Here is a 17,814-nt window from a genome sequence, read left to right as displayed (position 1 = left end):
ATTAACCAAAACGGCCTTGCTGTGCTGGTACTGCGAACGGCTGAAAGCAAGGGGAAACTACAGCCGTAATTTTTCCCGAGGACATGCAGCTCTACTGTATGATTAAATGATGATGGCGTCCTCTTGGGTAAAATATTCCGGAGGTAAAATAGTCCCCCATTCGGATCTCCGGGCGGGGACTACTCAAGAGGACGTCGTTATCAGGAGAAAGAAAACTGGCGTTCTACGGATCGGAGCGTGGAATGTCAGATCCCTTAATCGGGCAGGTAGGTTAGAAAATTTAAAAAGGGAGATGGATAGGTTAAAGTTAGATATAGTGGGAATTAGTGAAGTTCGTTGGCAGGAGGAACAAGACTTTTGGTCAGGTGATTACAGGGTTATAAATACAAAATCAAATAGGGGTAATGCAGGAGTAGGTTTAATAATGAATAAAAAAATAGGAGTGCGGGTTAGCTACTACAAACAGCATAGTGAACGCATTATTGTGGCCAAGATAGACACAAAGCCCATGCCTACTACAGTAGTACAAGTTTATATGCCAACTAGCTCTGCAGATGATGAAGAAATAGATGAAATGTATGACGAGATAAAAGAAATTATTCAGGTAGTGAAGGGAGACGAAAATTTAATAGTGACGGGTGACTGGAATTCGTCAGTAGGAAAAGGGAGAGAAGGAAACATAGTAGGTGAATATGGATTGGGGGGAAGGAATGAAAGAGGAAGCCGCCTTGTAGAATTTTGCACAGAGCATAACTTAATCATAGCTAACACTTGGTTCAAGAATCATGAAAGGAGGCTGTATACATGGAAGAAGCCTGGAGATACTGACAGGTTTCAGATAGATTATATAATGGTAAGACAGAGATTTAGGAACCAGGTATTAAATTGTAAGACATTTCCTGGGGCAGATGTAGATTCTGACCACAATCTATTGGTTATGAACTGCAGATTGAAACTGAAGAAACTGCAAAAAGGTGGGAATTTAAGGAGATGGGACCTGGATAAACTGAAAGAACCAGAGGTTGTAGAGAGTTTCAGGGAGAGCATTAGGGAACAATTGACAGGAATGGGGGAAAGAAATACAGTAGAAGAAGAATGGGTAGCTCTGAGGGATGTAGTGGTGAAGGCAGCAGACGATCAAGTAGGTAAAAAGACGTGGGCTAATAGAAATCCTTGGGTAACAGAAGAAATATTGAATTTAATTGATGAAAGGAGAAAATATAAAAATGCAGTAAATGAAGCAGGCAAAAAGGAATATAAACGTCTCAAAAATGATATCGACAGGAAGTGCAAAATGGCTAAGCAGGGATGGCTAGAGGACAAATGTAAGGATGTAGGGGTTGTCTCACTAGGGGTAAGATAGATACTGCCTACAGGAAAATTAAAGAGACCTATGGAGAGAAGAGAACCATTTGTATGAATATCAAGAGCTCAGATGGCAACCCAGTTCTAAGCAAAGAAGGGAAAGCAGAAACGTGGAAGGAGTATATAGAGGGTTTATACAAGGGCGATGTACTTGAGGACAATATTATGGAAATGGAAGAGGATGTAGATGAAGATGAAATGGGAGATAAGATACTGCGTGAAGAGTTTGACAGAGCACTGAAAGACCTGAGTCAAAACAAGGCCCCGGGAGTAGACAACATCCCGTTAGAACTACTGATGGCCTCAGGAGAGCCAGTCATGACAAAACTCTACCATCTGGTGAGCAAGATGTATGAGACAGGCGAAATACCCTCAGACTTTAAGAAGAATATAATAATTCCAATCCCAAAGAAAGCAGGTGTTGACAGATGTGAAAGTTACCGAACTATCAGTTTAATAAGTCACAGCTGCAAAATACTAACGCGAATTCTTTACAGACGAATGGAAAAACTGGTAGAAGCCGACCTCGGGGAAGATCAGTTTGGATTCCGTAGAAATGTTGGAACACGTGAGGCAATACTGACCTTGCGACTTATCTTGGAAGAAAGATTAAGAAAAGGCAAACCTACGTTTCTAGCATTTGTAGACTTAGAGAAAGCTTTTGACAATGTTGACTGGAATACTCTCTTTCAAATTCTGAAGGTGGCAGGGGTAAAATACAGGGAGCGAAAGGCTATTTACAATTTGTACAGAAACCAGATGGCAGTTATAAGAGTCGAGGGGCATGAAAGGGAAGCAGTGGTTGGGAAAGGAGTGAGACAGGGTTGTAGCCTCTCCCCGATGTTATTCAATCTGTATATTGAGCAGGCAGTAAAGGAAACAAAAGAAAAATTCGGAGTAGGTATTAAAATTCATGGAGAAGAAGTAAAAACTTTGAGGTTCGCCGATGACATTGTAATTCTGTCAGAGACAGCAAAGGACTTGGAAGAGCAGTTGAACGGAATGGACAGTATCTTGAAAGGAGGATATAAGATGAACATCAACAAAAGCAAAACGAGGATAATGGAATGTAGTCAAATTAAGTCGGGTGATGCTGAGGGAATTAGATTAGGAAATGAGACACTTAAAGTAGTAAAGGAGTTTTGCTATTTAGGGAGTAAAATAACCGATGATGGTCGAAGTAGAGAGGATATAAAATGTAGACTGGCAATGGCAAGGAAAGCGTTTCTCAAGAAGAGAAATTTGTTAACATCGAATATAGATTTAGGTGTCAGGAAGTCGTTTCTGAAAGTATTTGTATGGAGTGTAGCCATGTATGGAAGTGAGACATGGACGATAACTAGTTTGGACAAGAAGAGAATAGAAGCTTTCGAAATGTGGTGCTACAGAAGAATGCTGAAGATAAGGTGGGTAGATCACGTAACTAATGAGGAGGTATTGAATAGGATTGGGGAGAAGAAAAGTTTGTGGCACAACTTGACTAGAAGAAGGGATCGGTTGGTAGGACATGTTCTGAGGCATCGAGGGATCACAAATTTAGCATTGGAGGGCAGCGTGGAGGGTAAAAATCGTAGAGGGAGACCAAGAGATCAATACACTAAGCAGATTCAGAAGGATGTAGGTTGCAGTAGGTACTGGGAGATGAAGAAGCTTGCACAGGATAGAGTAGCATGGAGAGCTGCATCAAACCAGTCTCAGGACTGAAGACCACAACAACAACAACATATAAGGGAGATATCTGCGCTTTTATCCCGTCACTAGGGACTCTGGGCGCGATGACAGTTTCGCGATATGTGCAAACTAAGTAAGGGGCCAACCCCGCAAACTACTCTCTGTAAAACCGAATTGAGATTTCTTCCGGAAATGGCGACTTATTTGTTTTCAACTGTTTCAATTGCTTTTCTACGCCAGTGATGCCTATTACGATGTTCTCCATACGGGAGTCTGCATGACATTCAAACGACGGTATGTTTGTACGATCCTCCTGCGTGAATGATTTCTTAAACGTGAGCTTTAAAACTTATGTTTTCCTATTGTTGTCTTCTTTTACCACACCAGACTAACCAACGAGTGACTGGACAAAAGACTTCGACCCGCTTAGCGACTTTACCGAGGATCACATTTTTCTCGGATTCTCGGCAACATCTTTTACTAAGATATGACGGTACCATTTGTAAACTTCGCTCGTCGATCTTTTTACAGACGCACGAATTTCTAATAACCTTTGCCTGTCGTCATCTGCGCCTTGTTTTTTGAAATGAGAGTGTAACAGTCTCAGCTTCCTCAGCAATTTCCGAATTTTGTTATCAAACCACGGTCTGTGTTTGCTGTCCTAAATCCGATTACTCGGCACATACAGCGTGATTCAAAAAGAAAAAGAAAGAAAAACAGATTTCAGTTGTTTATTACAGACAAACTGTGAAAGATAGAAACACTTTGGGCATGTCACTGGATAGAGTAAGTTTCAAAGTTTTGTTTTCGTACTGACACTACACCATACACTCAACATGAGCACCATGCGTTGCTCGAGAAGCATCGAAACAATATTCCATTCCATTCCACACACGAATCTGCAGGTCCCTGTTTATTGAATCGTCAGCTTCAACGATTCCATTTCTCAGATCTTGGACAGTTGCTGCCATAGATGGAGCAAAGACTGTTTTTTCTTTTTTTGTATTCCCACAGAAAAAATCTCAAGGTGTGAGGACTGGTGACTCGGGATGCCAAAAGCAATGAACAAGATCTTGTTGTCCACCTCTTTCATTTCACCTCAAGGTGAAAGTGAGGCGGGGCGCCGTCATGCATAAAAATGAAAACATTGGAATCTTCCTGAAGTTGAGGAAACGTCCAAGTTTGCAGCATGTCCACTTATGACATTCCTGTCACAGTTTCCTCCACAAAAAAGAAAGCTCCATAAACTTTGTGAACAGAAACGGTACAGGACACATTTAGTTTCGGTGAGTTTTTTCGATGTTCGACTCCGACGCTAGGATTTTGTGACTCCAAAATTATTACATTATGACGATTTACTTCACCCGATAGATGAAAAACCGGTTCGTCCGGAAAGATGAGTCGTTCGGAGAAAGTGTCCTCTGCCGTGTCCTGGAGAACTAAAGTAAAATTCGTACCTTCTGTCATGGGCGCTGGGACGCAATTCCTGAAGTAACTGAAAGTTGTAAGGGTTCGTATGCAGACGTCATTTTAGAATACGTCACACCGTTGTTTAACACTCTAAGCGCCAAGCCCGTAAAATTTACGGGCCTGGGATCGCGCGAAAATCACCAAGCCCGTAAAATTTACGGGCCGCTACATTTAATTTCATTCAAAACACTGCAACGTTATTTCTACGGGTTTGGCCAGCGCTATACGTTTTTCAGATGTTTATTAACAAAATGCGTCCATAGATGTCACGGCAGCGCTGTAATTCATGTTAAAACTTATCTTTGCGTTCTCAGTCTGTATATCATTCAGTTGTTTGTCATCATGTTTCGGCGCGGTTTATCAGACGCAGAAATTGCGGATTTGATCAATCATAGCGACACTCTGGATAATGTAGAGAGTGATTCAGACGATTCTGAATGCAATGGTGTGTTTGAAGGTACGTATTTCCGAATTTTCCACGTAATTGTGCAGTACGCACATATCTGTTGAACATGTGTAAACGATGTATGTAGTTACACATAATGTGATATTCTTTTTAGAAGACGAGATTGATGACAGTTTGTCTTCAGATGAAGACGAGAATGATGTTGAAGGTGTTGCTTCAAATCCAGCAGCTGTGCCGTATCCGAAAGACAGTGAGTGGACTGCAGTTGACACCTACCGACCTCTGCCTGTCAACACGACACCCAGGCAGATACTAGTGGATATTGATGAGTCGAGTTCTGTACTGGATTGCAGTAAAGTGTTCCTTACTGACAGTGACGTAAATGAACTCAAGAGACAGACAAATTTGTATGCATCACAGACAATACAGAAGAAAAGAAGAGGAAATAATCTGAAGCCCCATTCAGTTTTGAGTTCGTGGAAGCCAGTGACTATAAGTGAGATGAGGCGTTTCTTGGGTATTATTTTCCACATGTGTGTTTCGAAAAAGCCCAAAATTGCGGACCATTGGAGCACTAATCCTGTTCTTAGTTGTAACTTTTGTCCCCATGTCATGAGCCGTTTGCGTTTCACTCAGATACTGTCATGCTTGCATCTTGTTGACAATTCAAATCAGAAAAAACCAGGCGAAGATGGATTTCATCCACTTTACAAAGTTTTGCCATATTATAATAATTTGAAGGAGCGATGTATCCAGGCATATCGTCCCTCAGAAAAAGTGACAATTGATGAAGGAATTTGCCCATTTCGAGGTCGTGTGAGTTTCCGTGTTTACATGCAAAATAAGCCTCATAAGTATGGACTGAAAGTATATGCTGTTGCTGAAGCCAGTAGTGGCTATGTTGTAAATTTTGAAGTTTATGCTGGTAAGCATATTGTTGACAATTCTTCGTCTGCGGTTATTTTGCGATTGTTGTCTGACAGCAGCTTGCTGAACAAAGGCCACACTGTGTATTTAGATCGATTTTATTCCAGTCCAGAGCTATTTCAGCAACTGGCAGAGAAAGGCACTGGAGCTGTTGGTACTGTGAACAAATCCAGGAAAGGATTGCCTAAAGATTTAGTATCTGCTAAGCTGAAAAAGGGCGAAATGTCTTTTCGGCGTAAAGATAATGTATTGGCAATGAAGTGGAAAGATAAGAGAGATGTGTATACATTGTCTACAAGGCATCAAGCAACATTTGGTACGCATACTAAGAGAAATGGGTCTGTAGTATTGAAACCACTTCAGGTACTTGATTACAACCTCAATAAAATTGGAGTGGATATTGGAGACCAACGCCTGCAGTACAATCCGTTCCAGCACAGAACTGTGAAATGGTGGCGAAAATTATATTTCCATTTGCTGCTTATGGGAGTATCAAATGCATTTTGGCTGTACAATGCAGTGCACAGGAAGAAAATTACAATAACAGACTTTATAACAGTGCTTGCAGTTCAGCTTGTTGAAGACGACACACTTGAATTCATTCCAAGAAATGAAGGAACTGTAGGTCGGCTAACAAAGAGACATTTTTTGCAGCACATACCTGCAACTACTAAGAAGTATGCTGCTCGTGTGTGTCACGTGTGCAGTTCCAGGAGCAAGAAACAGAGTGGCAAGGCTTCTCGCAAAGAGACACGATACGAATGTGAACAGTGTGGCGTTGCACTCTGCCTGGAACCTTGCTTTAAAATTTTCCACACTAAAAAACAATATGATTCTGTGTGAAATTTATATGTAATACTGTATACTATCAGAAACATGTAATGTAGTGCCACAATTTTGGTTAAAAATAAATCACAATTGTATTCCCTTATTCGTATGACTTTTTCTAAATTCTTAAAACATCTAAGTGATTTCTATAACTGTACCTTAAAGCTGTGCATTGTAAAGTAGTTTCTTTCACTCAGAATTAAAGTAGAAATGTGCAGCTTCAAGATGGTACCAAATTTGCCACAATCCAAACAGTAGATTTGATGCAGTAATTTTTTTAATATTGGTAAAATTGCCCGGTTTCTAGGGACGGGTGCATAAAATAGGCCTGGTACAGAGAGTGTTAAGGCAGTTGAAGTTCCTGGTCTTGTGGACTTCGGAGGGCTCCTTGTGAACGCATCTCGGATACATTCGACATTTTCATCAGACGTATGTGGCCGACCTGTGCTATTTCCTTTGCACATGAACCAACTTCTAAGAATATTTAATGCCAGTCATAAATGTGCTTGTGCAGAGGTGGCTTCTCGCCGAATCGACGGCGGAATGTACGTTGCACTCGAACAATGGATTGATTTCGAGCAAATTCCAACACAAAAAATGATTTCTCTTGTGGTGTAGTCACGTGTTGCTCCTGACAACAGCGCATCTATGTCAAAACTTTGAAACTTGCCCTATCCAGTGACATGCGAAATGTGTTTCTATCTTTTATAGCTTGTCTGTAATAAACAACTGTCATCTGTTCTTTGTTGTTGAATCACCCCGTACTTCTCCAGGGCTCACTTAACAACCCGTTTAAAATTTGGCCACAATCCTCTATATCCATCGTACTGGAACTGAATGATGTCCATCCAGTTTGTAAGTGGGGTGCAAACAACTGCTTCCCTGCTCTTCCTACCAAAAACACTCTCCTAGCTTTCTTGGTGGATTTATTAACTTTGATTTGTTTCCAGGGGAAGCTGAAACTGTCTGTTTGCCACGGTTATAATTTTGTGCACCAGGTTTGTAGCTTTTCTGCCTACCACTTCCGTCTGGCATGTGAAATTACGATTCTGATCCAAGGATACCCCAGGATGTCTCGTTACTATACTTCTTCTAATCGTTACATCATTTAATTTTATTTCAGAAATTCTTGCTATGTCCTCTTTCAACATAACGTAGTTAATTTTGCAAGGTACTAGCGGCGCATTCATTCTTTGACACTATGCTTCAAGTTCATGGAGCCCATCACAACATTTGTGTTCTATAATTCTTCTCGTAACACCGCTTAAAACAAACAGTCATCTTCAAATGTTACCAGTCCGGTTACGTTACTGATGTGAAGTAATTTCTGTAGTACCTACCAAAACTCCGGGCCACACACCAGTCTTTCGTTATGTTCACCATTTTCTATCCTGCGTGTATTAAAGCTGCATGTCTCCCGCAGCAATAGCGTCTCAGGTAGTTGTACAGCACATCTTGTACACTGGCACTTAAAGGACCGATCAGTGAGATTATCGTTGAGCTCACTGGGACTGATTGTATAAAGCATTTGACCTTTGATTAACACAGAAAATGATTTCAGATAAACTTAACTCGGAAATCTGCGTTGTATAAATGTTAAGCCCAGATTATATCGAGGTGAAGTAGGATCAACTTCGAATGGCGAAATTCGCGGATCAAAGTCAGGTTCAGATGTAATAGTTTACAAAACAACGCTATTGTTTTACGCAAATGCAAACTGAAATAATAAAGAAGTTTTTATTAACACGTAAATGGATAACTACACCACTCCCACACTTCTAAAGCTCGAAATTTTTTTTAGATCTATAGTGTTAGCTATGTATGTAATAAGTGAAGCTAATAATTTATCTCATAACAGTTCATAGAGATGTCTCACAATTTATTAATTTCGAGGCTTTTTTGGACACTTAGCAGCAGAGTAAGAAAGGCAAATTCGAAATATTTGTTGTGAACAATTACATATATTGATATTGAAAACAGCCAATAATGATTGAACATCTCTTATAAATGTGCTCTCTCGCCTCTAGTAGTAGTTAACTATACAACGAGTTGTTCGTTGTATCTTAGTGATTAATAAATGCGTGTTCGATATTTAGTGTGTGTTATTACTTATTACCGACTAACCATACGTGAAACCACAGAGTATTAATTTTAGAAAATTTTAGAACTATGGGACACGTGACTTACTATGGCAACTGCATGAAAACTGATGAATAAAGGAGAAATAAGCAAGTATACGTAATCAGTCATACATGTACGACTGTTTCAGGAGCTTCCACTTATGAAAGACCTCAGGTTCAAATCCAGGTCAATTCTACGAATGTTTTTCTATTTGATATTACTTTCTCTGCTGTATTAGCCATAAAGATAATTATAACAAAGCTACATTCTGAAATCACGTAACTCTTTCCATTTTCCGAATGTCCTGGGCCTCTATAGTGGGCAGCATGTGGATTACAGTATATTTACTTCTCAGATATCAGAGTAATCCGATGTGTATGCTGAGGACGAAAAAGGGGAACTCATTTTCGAAATTAGGTGATTTTAACCGCAGTGTAAATGAATTAGATCGTGCGACTCTGAGATGCCATTAGTAAAACAGCTGCAATGCACGCCAAAATTCCCACTAGATGTGCTGTCGGCGAAAAGACCGACTGCAATGTGCATGTTAATTTTAGCATTAAAATTTTGTGCAACTGGAAGCTTTCAAATGATGGTTGTCGATTAGTTCAAACAGATAAAACAACAGCTTGCAGAGTTGTCCACAGGGTATCGACCTGCATTGCCTGATTGAAGAAAGAATTCATCAAAATACCTACCGGTACTGAAGAAAATAACAACACGAAAACGCAGTGTGATTTTATCAAATACCGGGTTTCCACGGCATTTTAGGCACTGTGGATTGTACCCATATCCACATCATATCTCCTAGTGACAAAACTGCGGAAATATTTAGGAATCGTCACCGATGGTTTTCGTTAAATGTACAAGCAATCTCAGATCCTAAGCTTAATCAGAGCGTATAGAAATATGTACATGCATCGCACGTAACGTCCGGATGAAAATCTTTCTACGAAGAAAGTCGAAAACCAACAGAAAATGAAGCTAACAGGAGTTACAATGCAATAAGTGGGGAATTTATTAATTACGTATTTAAAAAACAGTTACAACTTCCGGTTGTTGATCGTAGTAACTTTATCTATTACACTATGTGGTCAAAAGTATCTGGGAACCTCTAAAAACATACGTTTTTTCATATTAGGTGCATTGTGCTGCCATCTACTGCCAGGTACTCCATATCAGCGACCTCAGTAGTCATTAGACATAGTGAAAGTGCTGAATGGGGGGGCGCTCAGCGGAACTCGCGGACTTCGAACGTGGTCAGGTGATTGGGTGTCACTTGTGTCATACGTCAGTATGCATCATTTCCACAGTCCTAAATATCCCTAGGTCCACTGCTTCCGATGTGATAGTGAAGTGGAAATGTGAAGGGACACGTACAGCACACAAGCGTAAAGGCCGACCTCGTCTCTTGACTGACAGAGATCGCCGACAGTTGAAGAAAGTTGTAATGTGTAACGGGCAGACCTCTATCCAGACCATCACACAGGAATTCAAAACTGCAAATACCATGACAGTTAGACGGGAGGTGAGAAAACTTGGATTTGATCGTCGAGCAGCTGCTCATAAGCCACATATAACGCTGGTAAATGCCAAACAACGCCTCGCTTGGTGTAAGAAGCATGGACATTGGACGATCCAACAGTGGAAAAACGTTGTGTGGAGTGACGAATCACGGTACTCAATGTGGCGATCCGATGGCAGGGTGTAGGTATGGTGAATGCCCAGTGAATGTCATCTGCCAGCGTGTGTAGTGCCAACAGTAAAATTCAGAGGCGATGGTGTTATGGTTTGGTCGTGTTTTTCATGGAGGGGGCTCACACCCCTTGTTGTTTTGTATGGCACTATCACAGCACAGGCCTAGATTGATGCTTTAGGCACCTTCTTGCTTCCTACTGTTGAAGAGTAATTTGAGGATGGTGATTGCATCTTTCAACACGATCGAGCACCTGATCATAGTGCACGGCCTGTGATGGAGTGGTTACACGACAATAACATCCCTGTAATGGACTGGCCTGCACACAATCCTGACCTGAATTCTATAGAACATTTTTGGGATGTTTTGGAATGCCAGCTTCATGCCAGGCCTCACCGACCGACATCAATACCTCTTTTGAGTGCAGTACTCCGTGAAGAATGGGCAGCCATTCCTCAAGAAACCTTCCAGTACATGATTGAACGCATTCCTGCGAGAGTGGAAGCTGTTATCAAAGCTAAGGTTGGGCCAACACCGTACTGAATTCCCTCATTATCGGTGGAGGGCGCGACGAACTTTTAAGTCATTTTCAGTCAAGTGTTCGGATACGTTTGATCCCATAGTGTATATATGGGGAGGATGGTTCATTGAAAAGATGAGGTACTTTATTGAAACATAAGTTGGAAACAAAGAAAGATGTATACCGTTACGTATCATATACGCCCTTTACTTGTTTTTAATGTAACATTATACAGATGGTGGCCATTAATTTGCTTGCATTCCTCCAGGCGGCGAACGAAATCTTCTATCAGCTGTCTGAGCGTATTCAATGGCATCTCCTTCACAGCTATACATATCCTTTCCTTGAGTTCAGCCATGGTATGAGGACGTCTGGCCTACACTCTACTCTTGTTCCCACAAGAGGAAATCAGGAGGAAGTCAGGAAACATAAGGGAAATGCTCGTTGGGCAACTTTATTCTGTTTATCACGGATGATGCACCGCAGGAAACGATTTGTCATTGCTACCGCCAAGGCAGATCTGGTAGCAAAATGGTGAGGACTTCGGATGAGTGCTTGACACTTCTCAACACTCTCATCGGGCTGCTGCATCGTTCCTAGCCCTGGACTTCTCTTCTTTGCATAAAATGCAGCAGCCCTAAACTTTACACCCAACGTACTTCTCAGGGCAGCACTCCCTGAAGAATGGGCAACCATTCCCCGAGAAACCTTCCAGCACCTGATTGAACCTATGCCTGCGAGAGTGGAAGCTGTCATCAAAGCTAAGGGTGGGCCAATACCATATTGAATTCCATCATTATCGGTGATGGGCGCGACGAACTTGTAAGTCATTTTCAGTCAGGTGTTTGAATACGTTTGATCCCATAGTGTATATATGGCGAGAAGTTCGATGAATGGTTCTTTTTCTGTTTACTTGCTGCCTTCTTCATAACACGATACTTTCGACAATAGATACTGAGTATCTACGATGTACTGTTAATGTCCACGTTCGAGGCGTGATAATCGTGTCGATAACCGATTGTTGTGGTGTTGCCAAGAATGTTTGTTGCTGTCTTCGATCAACACTGAAATTCCTTTGTTGGATTCAAATTTAGCGTTATGCAGTAGAGAGGAGTCCTGAACAGAGTTAGTTTCTGAACAAACGTCAAAGTTGATCTGCAGTCAGCGATGTTAATACAAAAGGGACAAAAGAAAGATGGCCACCAGGAAATCCGATCATCATCACTAGAGCTACGTAGAGTGAGTGTCTCTCGCCAGACAGATTGGTTTACCCATTGCATCTTCAATTAAACTGCTTCTAAACCCGTGCTGGTTGTGGTTCGTCTCACGTAGCAGACTAGATCTTTTGCATGACAGTTTTAAAATATCTTGCTGAGAATGTTCAGAAGACAAATGATCACCGCTTAAGTGGCACAGGGACATTCTCTGCAAGATCCACTCGTTGAGTTCAAGCTAGCAGGTATCTAACTGGTCACATAAGGCTTATACTACTTCAGCAGGGATCCCATCTGATCCTTGCTATTGTTTCCTTATTCACACTTCAAATTACTTTCTTAATTTCTTCTTCTGCGAAGGGTTACAGAAGTTTATTGTTTCTACATTAGCATAACATTTTCGTAATATGCATTGTTCTGTCTCATTTTCTTCTTCAATGCTAGGAATTAGTATTTGTATTGTTCCCAGCTTTCTGTTACCGCCCCATTCCGCCCCCCCCCCTTTTTTTCCCTTGCGTGGACAAGGCTATTGGTGATCATTTTTCCACGTAAACTGTATTGTGTGATACTCCAACTTACGATAGGTACTGATGCCTCCATTTCTCAGTGTGTAGCCGCTGTCAGTTCTTGTTCTTTAACGTCTACTTTGTCAGCCAGCGATGGATTTCCGCACACTGATACACCCATCTCTGATCCTCCTAGTTAGCCCTCTTCTTGTTGTATTTTGCTCTTATACCAGTGGTGGATCAAGGACCCGAATTCTGGGGAGCCCGGGAAACATATTAGAAGATCCCTTTTCCTTTCTTTCTAATGTACCCATTCCTAGCATTCCTAACTATGACCACCACCACCACTACTATTACTAAAATGACAAGGACGATGACTACCACCACTATGGCTACAGCAGTCCACCCACCCCACCACTGCCCCACACCGAACCCAGGGTTATTGTGTGGTTCAGTCTCCAGTGGATCCCCCCAGGAATGTCTCATACCATACGAGTGTAAAACAAAATGTTTGGGGTAGAATAATTATGGTGTACACATATGTGGAGACAGTGTTTGCACAGCAATTGCCAACATAGTGTAACTGAGGTGGAATACGGGGAACCAGACCACATTCGCTGAGGCAGATAGTAAACCACTTTAAAAACCATCCACAGGCTAGCCGGCACAGTAATCCACTGGGTGGATTTGTGCTGGGGCCTGGCACGCCTTCCCACTTGTGAAGCAACACGTCAGACCAAGCGACTGGCTGGGTGGGCTACTACCACTAGTACTATTATTCTTATTATTTTTATTAACAGTAATATTCAATGACTACCACTACTACTACTGTTAATAATAATAATGACAATCACTTTTATTTTATTTACAGACGAACTGGTGCATTGGGCGTTTCAGCATTGGTACATGTAAAGCAAAGTTCTTCACCCCAAATCTTTTGACAGCATCATAATACCATGTGTCTCGGATTTCAAATATTCACAGTACTGGTTTTTCACTTGAGGTACAAGCAAAAACTGATAAGTGATCCTGGGCCACAATATTTCTCAAATATGGTTTTACACATTAAAGACAAGAGAAATTCCTTTCAACTGAAGTACTTATTGCTGGAATTGTAGCAATTAGACAAAATATTTTGAAAACTTCTTGATGAATTTGGTTTGTTTCACTCTCAGTCATTCTTTTGATAATGTCTCCCAAGCTGACAACTTGAAATGTCTCTTTATGCTGGGAAGAAAATACAGTCTCCAGTTCCACACATATGTGTGAGCAGCTGAAGGATGCACCATATGTTTGTAATAAGGAATCCACACAATCTACAGGAAATGATGACCATAACTGGCAAATGATGACCATAACTGTCATTATATGAATTTAAGTAGGGAAATGGATTGGCTGAAGTTACATCTAGTGGGAATTAGTGAAGTTTGGTTTCAGAAAGAACAGGACTCCTGGTCAAGTGAATACAGAGTTATAAATACAAGGCAAGAAGGGGTAATGCAGGAGTGGGTTTAATAATGAATAAGAAAATAGGAATGCGGGTAAGCTACTACGTACAAACAGCATGTTGTTGTTGTGGTCTTAAGTCCTGAGACTGGTTTGATGCAGCTCTCAATGCTACTCTATCCTGTGCAAGCTTCTTCATCTCCCAGTACCTACTGCAACCTACATCCTTCTGAATCTGCTTAGTGTATTCATCTCTTGGTCTCCCTCTACGGTTTTTACCCTCCACACTGCCCTCCAATACTAAACTGGTGATCCCTCGATGCCTCAACACATGTCCTACCAACCAATCCCTTCTTCTAGTCAAGTTGTGCCACAAACTTCTCTTCTCCCCAATCCTATTCAATACTTCCTCATTAGTTATGTGATCTACCCATCTAATCTTCAGCATTCTTCTGCAGCACCACATTTCAAAAGCTTCTATTCTCTTCTTGTCCAAACTATTTACCGTCCATGTTTCACTTCCATACGTGGCTACACTCCATACAAATACTTTCAGAAATGGCTTCCTGACACTTCATCTATACTCGATGTAGACAAATTTCTCTTCTTCAGAAATGCTTTCCTTGCCATTGCCAGTCTACATTTTATATCCTCTCTACTTCGACCATCATCAGTTATTTTGCTCCACAAATAGCAAAATTCCTTTACTACTTTAAGTGTCTCATTTCCTAATCTAATTTCCTCAGCATCACCCGACTTAATTTGACTACATTCCATTATCCTCGTTTTGCTTTTGTTGATGTTCATATTATACCCTCCTTTCAAGACACTATCCATTCCATTCAACTGCTCTTCCAAGTCCTTTGCTGTCTCTGACAGAATTACAATGTCATCGGCAAACCTCAAAGTTTTTATTTCTTCTCCATGGATTTTAATACCTACTCCGAATTTTTCTTTTGTTTCCTTCACTGCTTGCTCAATATACAGATTGAATAACATCAGGGAGAGACTACAACCCTGTCTCACTCCCTTCGCAACCACTGCTTCCCTTTCATGCCCCTCCACTCTTATAACTGCCATCTGGTTTCTGTACAAATTGTAAATAGCCTTTCGCTCCCTGTATTTTACCCCTGCCACCTTCAGAATTTGAAAGAGCGTATTCCAGTCCACATTGTCAAAAGCTTTCTCTAAGTCTACAAATGCTAGAAACGTAGGTTTGCCTTTCCTTAATCTAGCTTCTAAGATAAGTCAAAGGGTCAGTATTGCCTCACGTGTCCCAACATTTCTAAGGAATCCAAACTGATCTTCCCCAAGGTCGGCTTCTACTAGTTTTTCCATTCGTCTGTAAAGAATCCGCGTTAGTATTTTGCAGCCGTTACTTATTAAACTGATAGTTCGGTAATTTTCACATTTGTCAACACCTGCTTTCTTTGGGATTGGAATTATTATATTCTTCTTGAAGTCTGAGGGTATTTCGCCTGTTTCATACATCTTGCTCACCAGATGGTAGAGTTTCGTCAGGACTGGCTCTCCCAAGGCTGTCAGTAGTTTTAATGGAATGTTGTCTACTCCCGGGGCCTTGTTTCGACTCAGGTCTTTCAGTGCTCTGTCAAACTCTTCACGCAGTATTATATGTCCCATAATATTGTCCTCAAGTACATCGCCCTTGTATAGACCCTCTTTATACTCCTTCCACCTTTCTGCTTTCCCTTCTTTGCTTAGAACTGGGTTTCCATCTGAGCTTTTGATATTAATACAAGTGGTTCTCTTTTCTCTGAAGGTCTCTCTAATTTTTCTGTAGGCTGTATCTATCTTACCCCTAGTGAGATAAGCCTCTACATCCTTACATTTGTCCTCTAGCCGTGCCTGCTTAGCCATTTTTCACTTCCTGTCGATCTCATTTTTGAGACGTTTGTATTCCTTTTTGCTGGCTTCATTTACTGCATTTTTATATTTTCTCCTTTCATCAATTAAATTCAGTATTTCTTCTGTCACCCAAGGATTTCTACTAGCCCTCGTCTTTTTACCTACTTGATCCTCTGCTGCCTTCACTACTTCATCGCTCAAAGCTACCCATTCTTCTTCTGCTGTATTTCTTTCCCCCATTCTTGTCAATTGTTCACTTATGCTCTCCCTGAAACTCCGTACAACCTCTGGGTTAGTCAGTTTATCCAGGTCCCATCTCCTTAAATTCCCACCTTTTTGCAGTTTCTTCAGTTTTAATCTACTGGTCATAACCAATAGATTGTGGTCAGAATCCACATCTGTCCCTGGAAATGTCTCACAATTTAAAACCTGGTTCCTAAATCTCTGTCTTACCATTATATAATCTATCTGAAACCTGTCAGTATCTCCAGGCTTCTTCCATGTATACAACCTTCTTTCATGATTCTTGAACCAAGTGTTAGCTATGATTAAGTTGTGCTCTGTGCAAAATTCTACCAGGCGGCTTCCTCTTTCATTTCTTACCCCCAATCCATATTCACCTACTACGTTTCCTTCTCTCCTTCAAACAGCATAGTGAATGCTTTATCAAAGCCAAGATAGACATGAAGTCCATACCTACCACAGCAGTACAAGTTTACATGCCAACTAGCTCTGCAGATGATGAGTAGATAGATGAAACATATTATGAGATAAAAGAAATTATTCAGAAAGTTATAGGAGACGAAAATTTAATTGTGATGGGGGACTGGAATTCGACAGCTGGAAAAGGAAGAGAAGGAACAATAGTAGGTGAAAGATGGATATGGACTGGGGGAAAGGAACAAAAGAGGAAGCAGTCTGGTAGAATTTTGCACAGAGCATAATTTAATCATAGCTAACATTTGGTTTAAGAATAATAAATGAAGGCTTATATGTGGATGAGACCTGGTGACACCACAAAGTTTCAGATTGATTGTGTAATAGTTAGGCAGAGATTTAGGAACCAGATTTCATATTGTGAGATATTTCCAAGGGCAGATGTGGACTCTGACCATAATTTACTGGTTACAAAATGTAGATTAAAAATGAAGAAATTGGAAAAAGGTAGGAAATTAAGGAGATGGAATCTGGATAAACCGAAACAAACAGAGGTTATTGAAAGTTTCAGAGGGAGGATTAGGTGACAGTTGTCAAAAACAGCAGAAAGAAATACAGATTGATTGTGTAATAGTTAGGCAGAGATTTAGGAACCAGATTTCATATTGTGAGATATTTCCAAGGGCAGATGTGGACTCTGACCATAATTTACTGGTTACAAAATATAGATTAAAAATGAAGAAATTGGAAAAAGGTAGGAAATTAAGGAGATGGAATCTGGATAAACCAAAACAAACAGAGGTTATTGAAAGTTTCAGAGGCAGGACTAGGTGAAAGTTGTCAAAAACCGCAGAAAGGAATACAGTAGAAAATGAATGGGTAGCTTTAAGAGATGAAATAATTTAGGCAGCAGAGTACTGAATAGGTAAAAAGACTAGACCAAGTAGAAATCCTTGGATAACACAAGAGGTATTCGGTTTAATTGATGAAAAGAGTAAATTTAAAAATGCAGCAAATGAAACAGGTAAAAGAGAACACAAACGGTTAAAAATGAGATTGACAGGAAGTGCAAAACTGCTAGATGCTAGAGTACAAATGTAAGGTTTTAGAAGCATATTTCA

At 40.7% G+C, this 17,814-nt stretch overlaps 1 protein-coding gene across 1 annotated transcript in view; it reads left to right on the top strand.

Moving 5' to 3' along the window:
• LOC126092812 (piggyBac transposable element-derived protein 4-like) overlaps nt 1-17,814 on the top strand; it is a 58,487-nt gene that overhangs the window by 24,821 nt on the left and 15,852 nt on the right. Inside the window, exon 2 of the mRNA XM_049908541.1 lies at nt 5,067-5,837. Within this exon, the coding sequence (XP_049764498.1) occupies nt 5,067-5,837 (771 nt within the window). The remainder of the gene's footprint in view (nt 1-5,066; nt 5,838-17,814) is intronic.

Source organism: Schistocerca cancellata, chromosome 7 (assembly GCF_023864275.1).
Source record: "Schistocerca cancellata isolate TAMUIC-IGC-003103 chromosome 7, iqSchCanc2.1, whole genome shotgun sequence".
In the NCBI taxonomy this organism is placed as follows: Eukaryota; Metazoa; Arthropoda; class Insecta; order Orthoptera; family Acrididae; genus Schistocerca; species Schistocerca cancellata.
The sequence above is the reverse complement of the archived record's forward strand: the minus strand, read 5'-3'. Positions and strand labels throughout refer to the sequence as shown.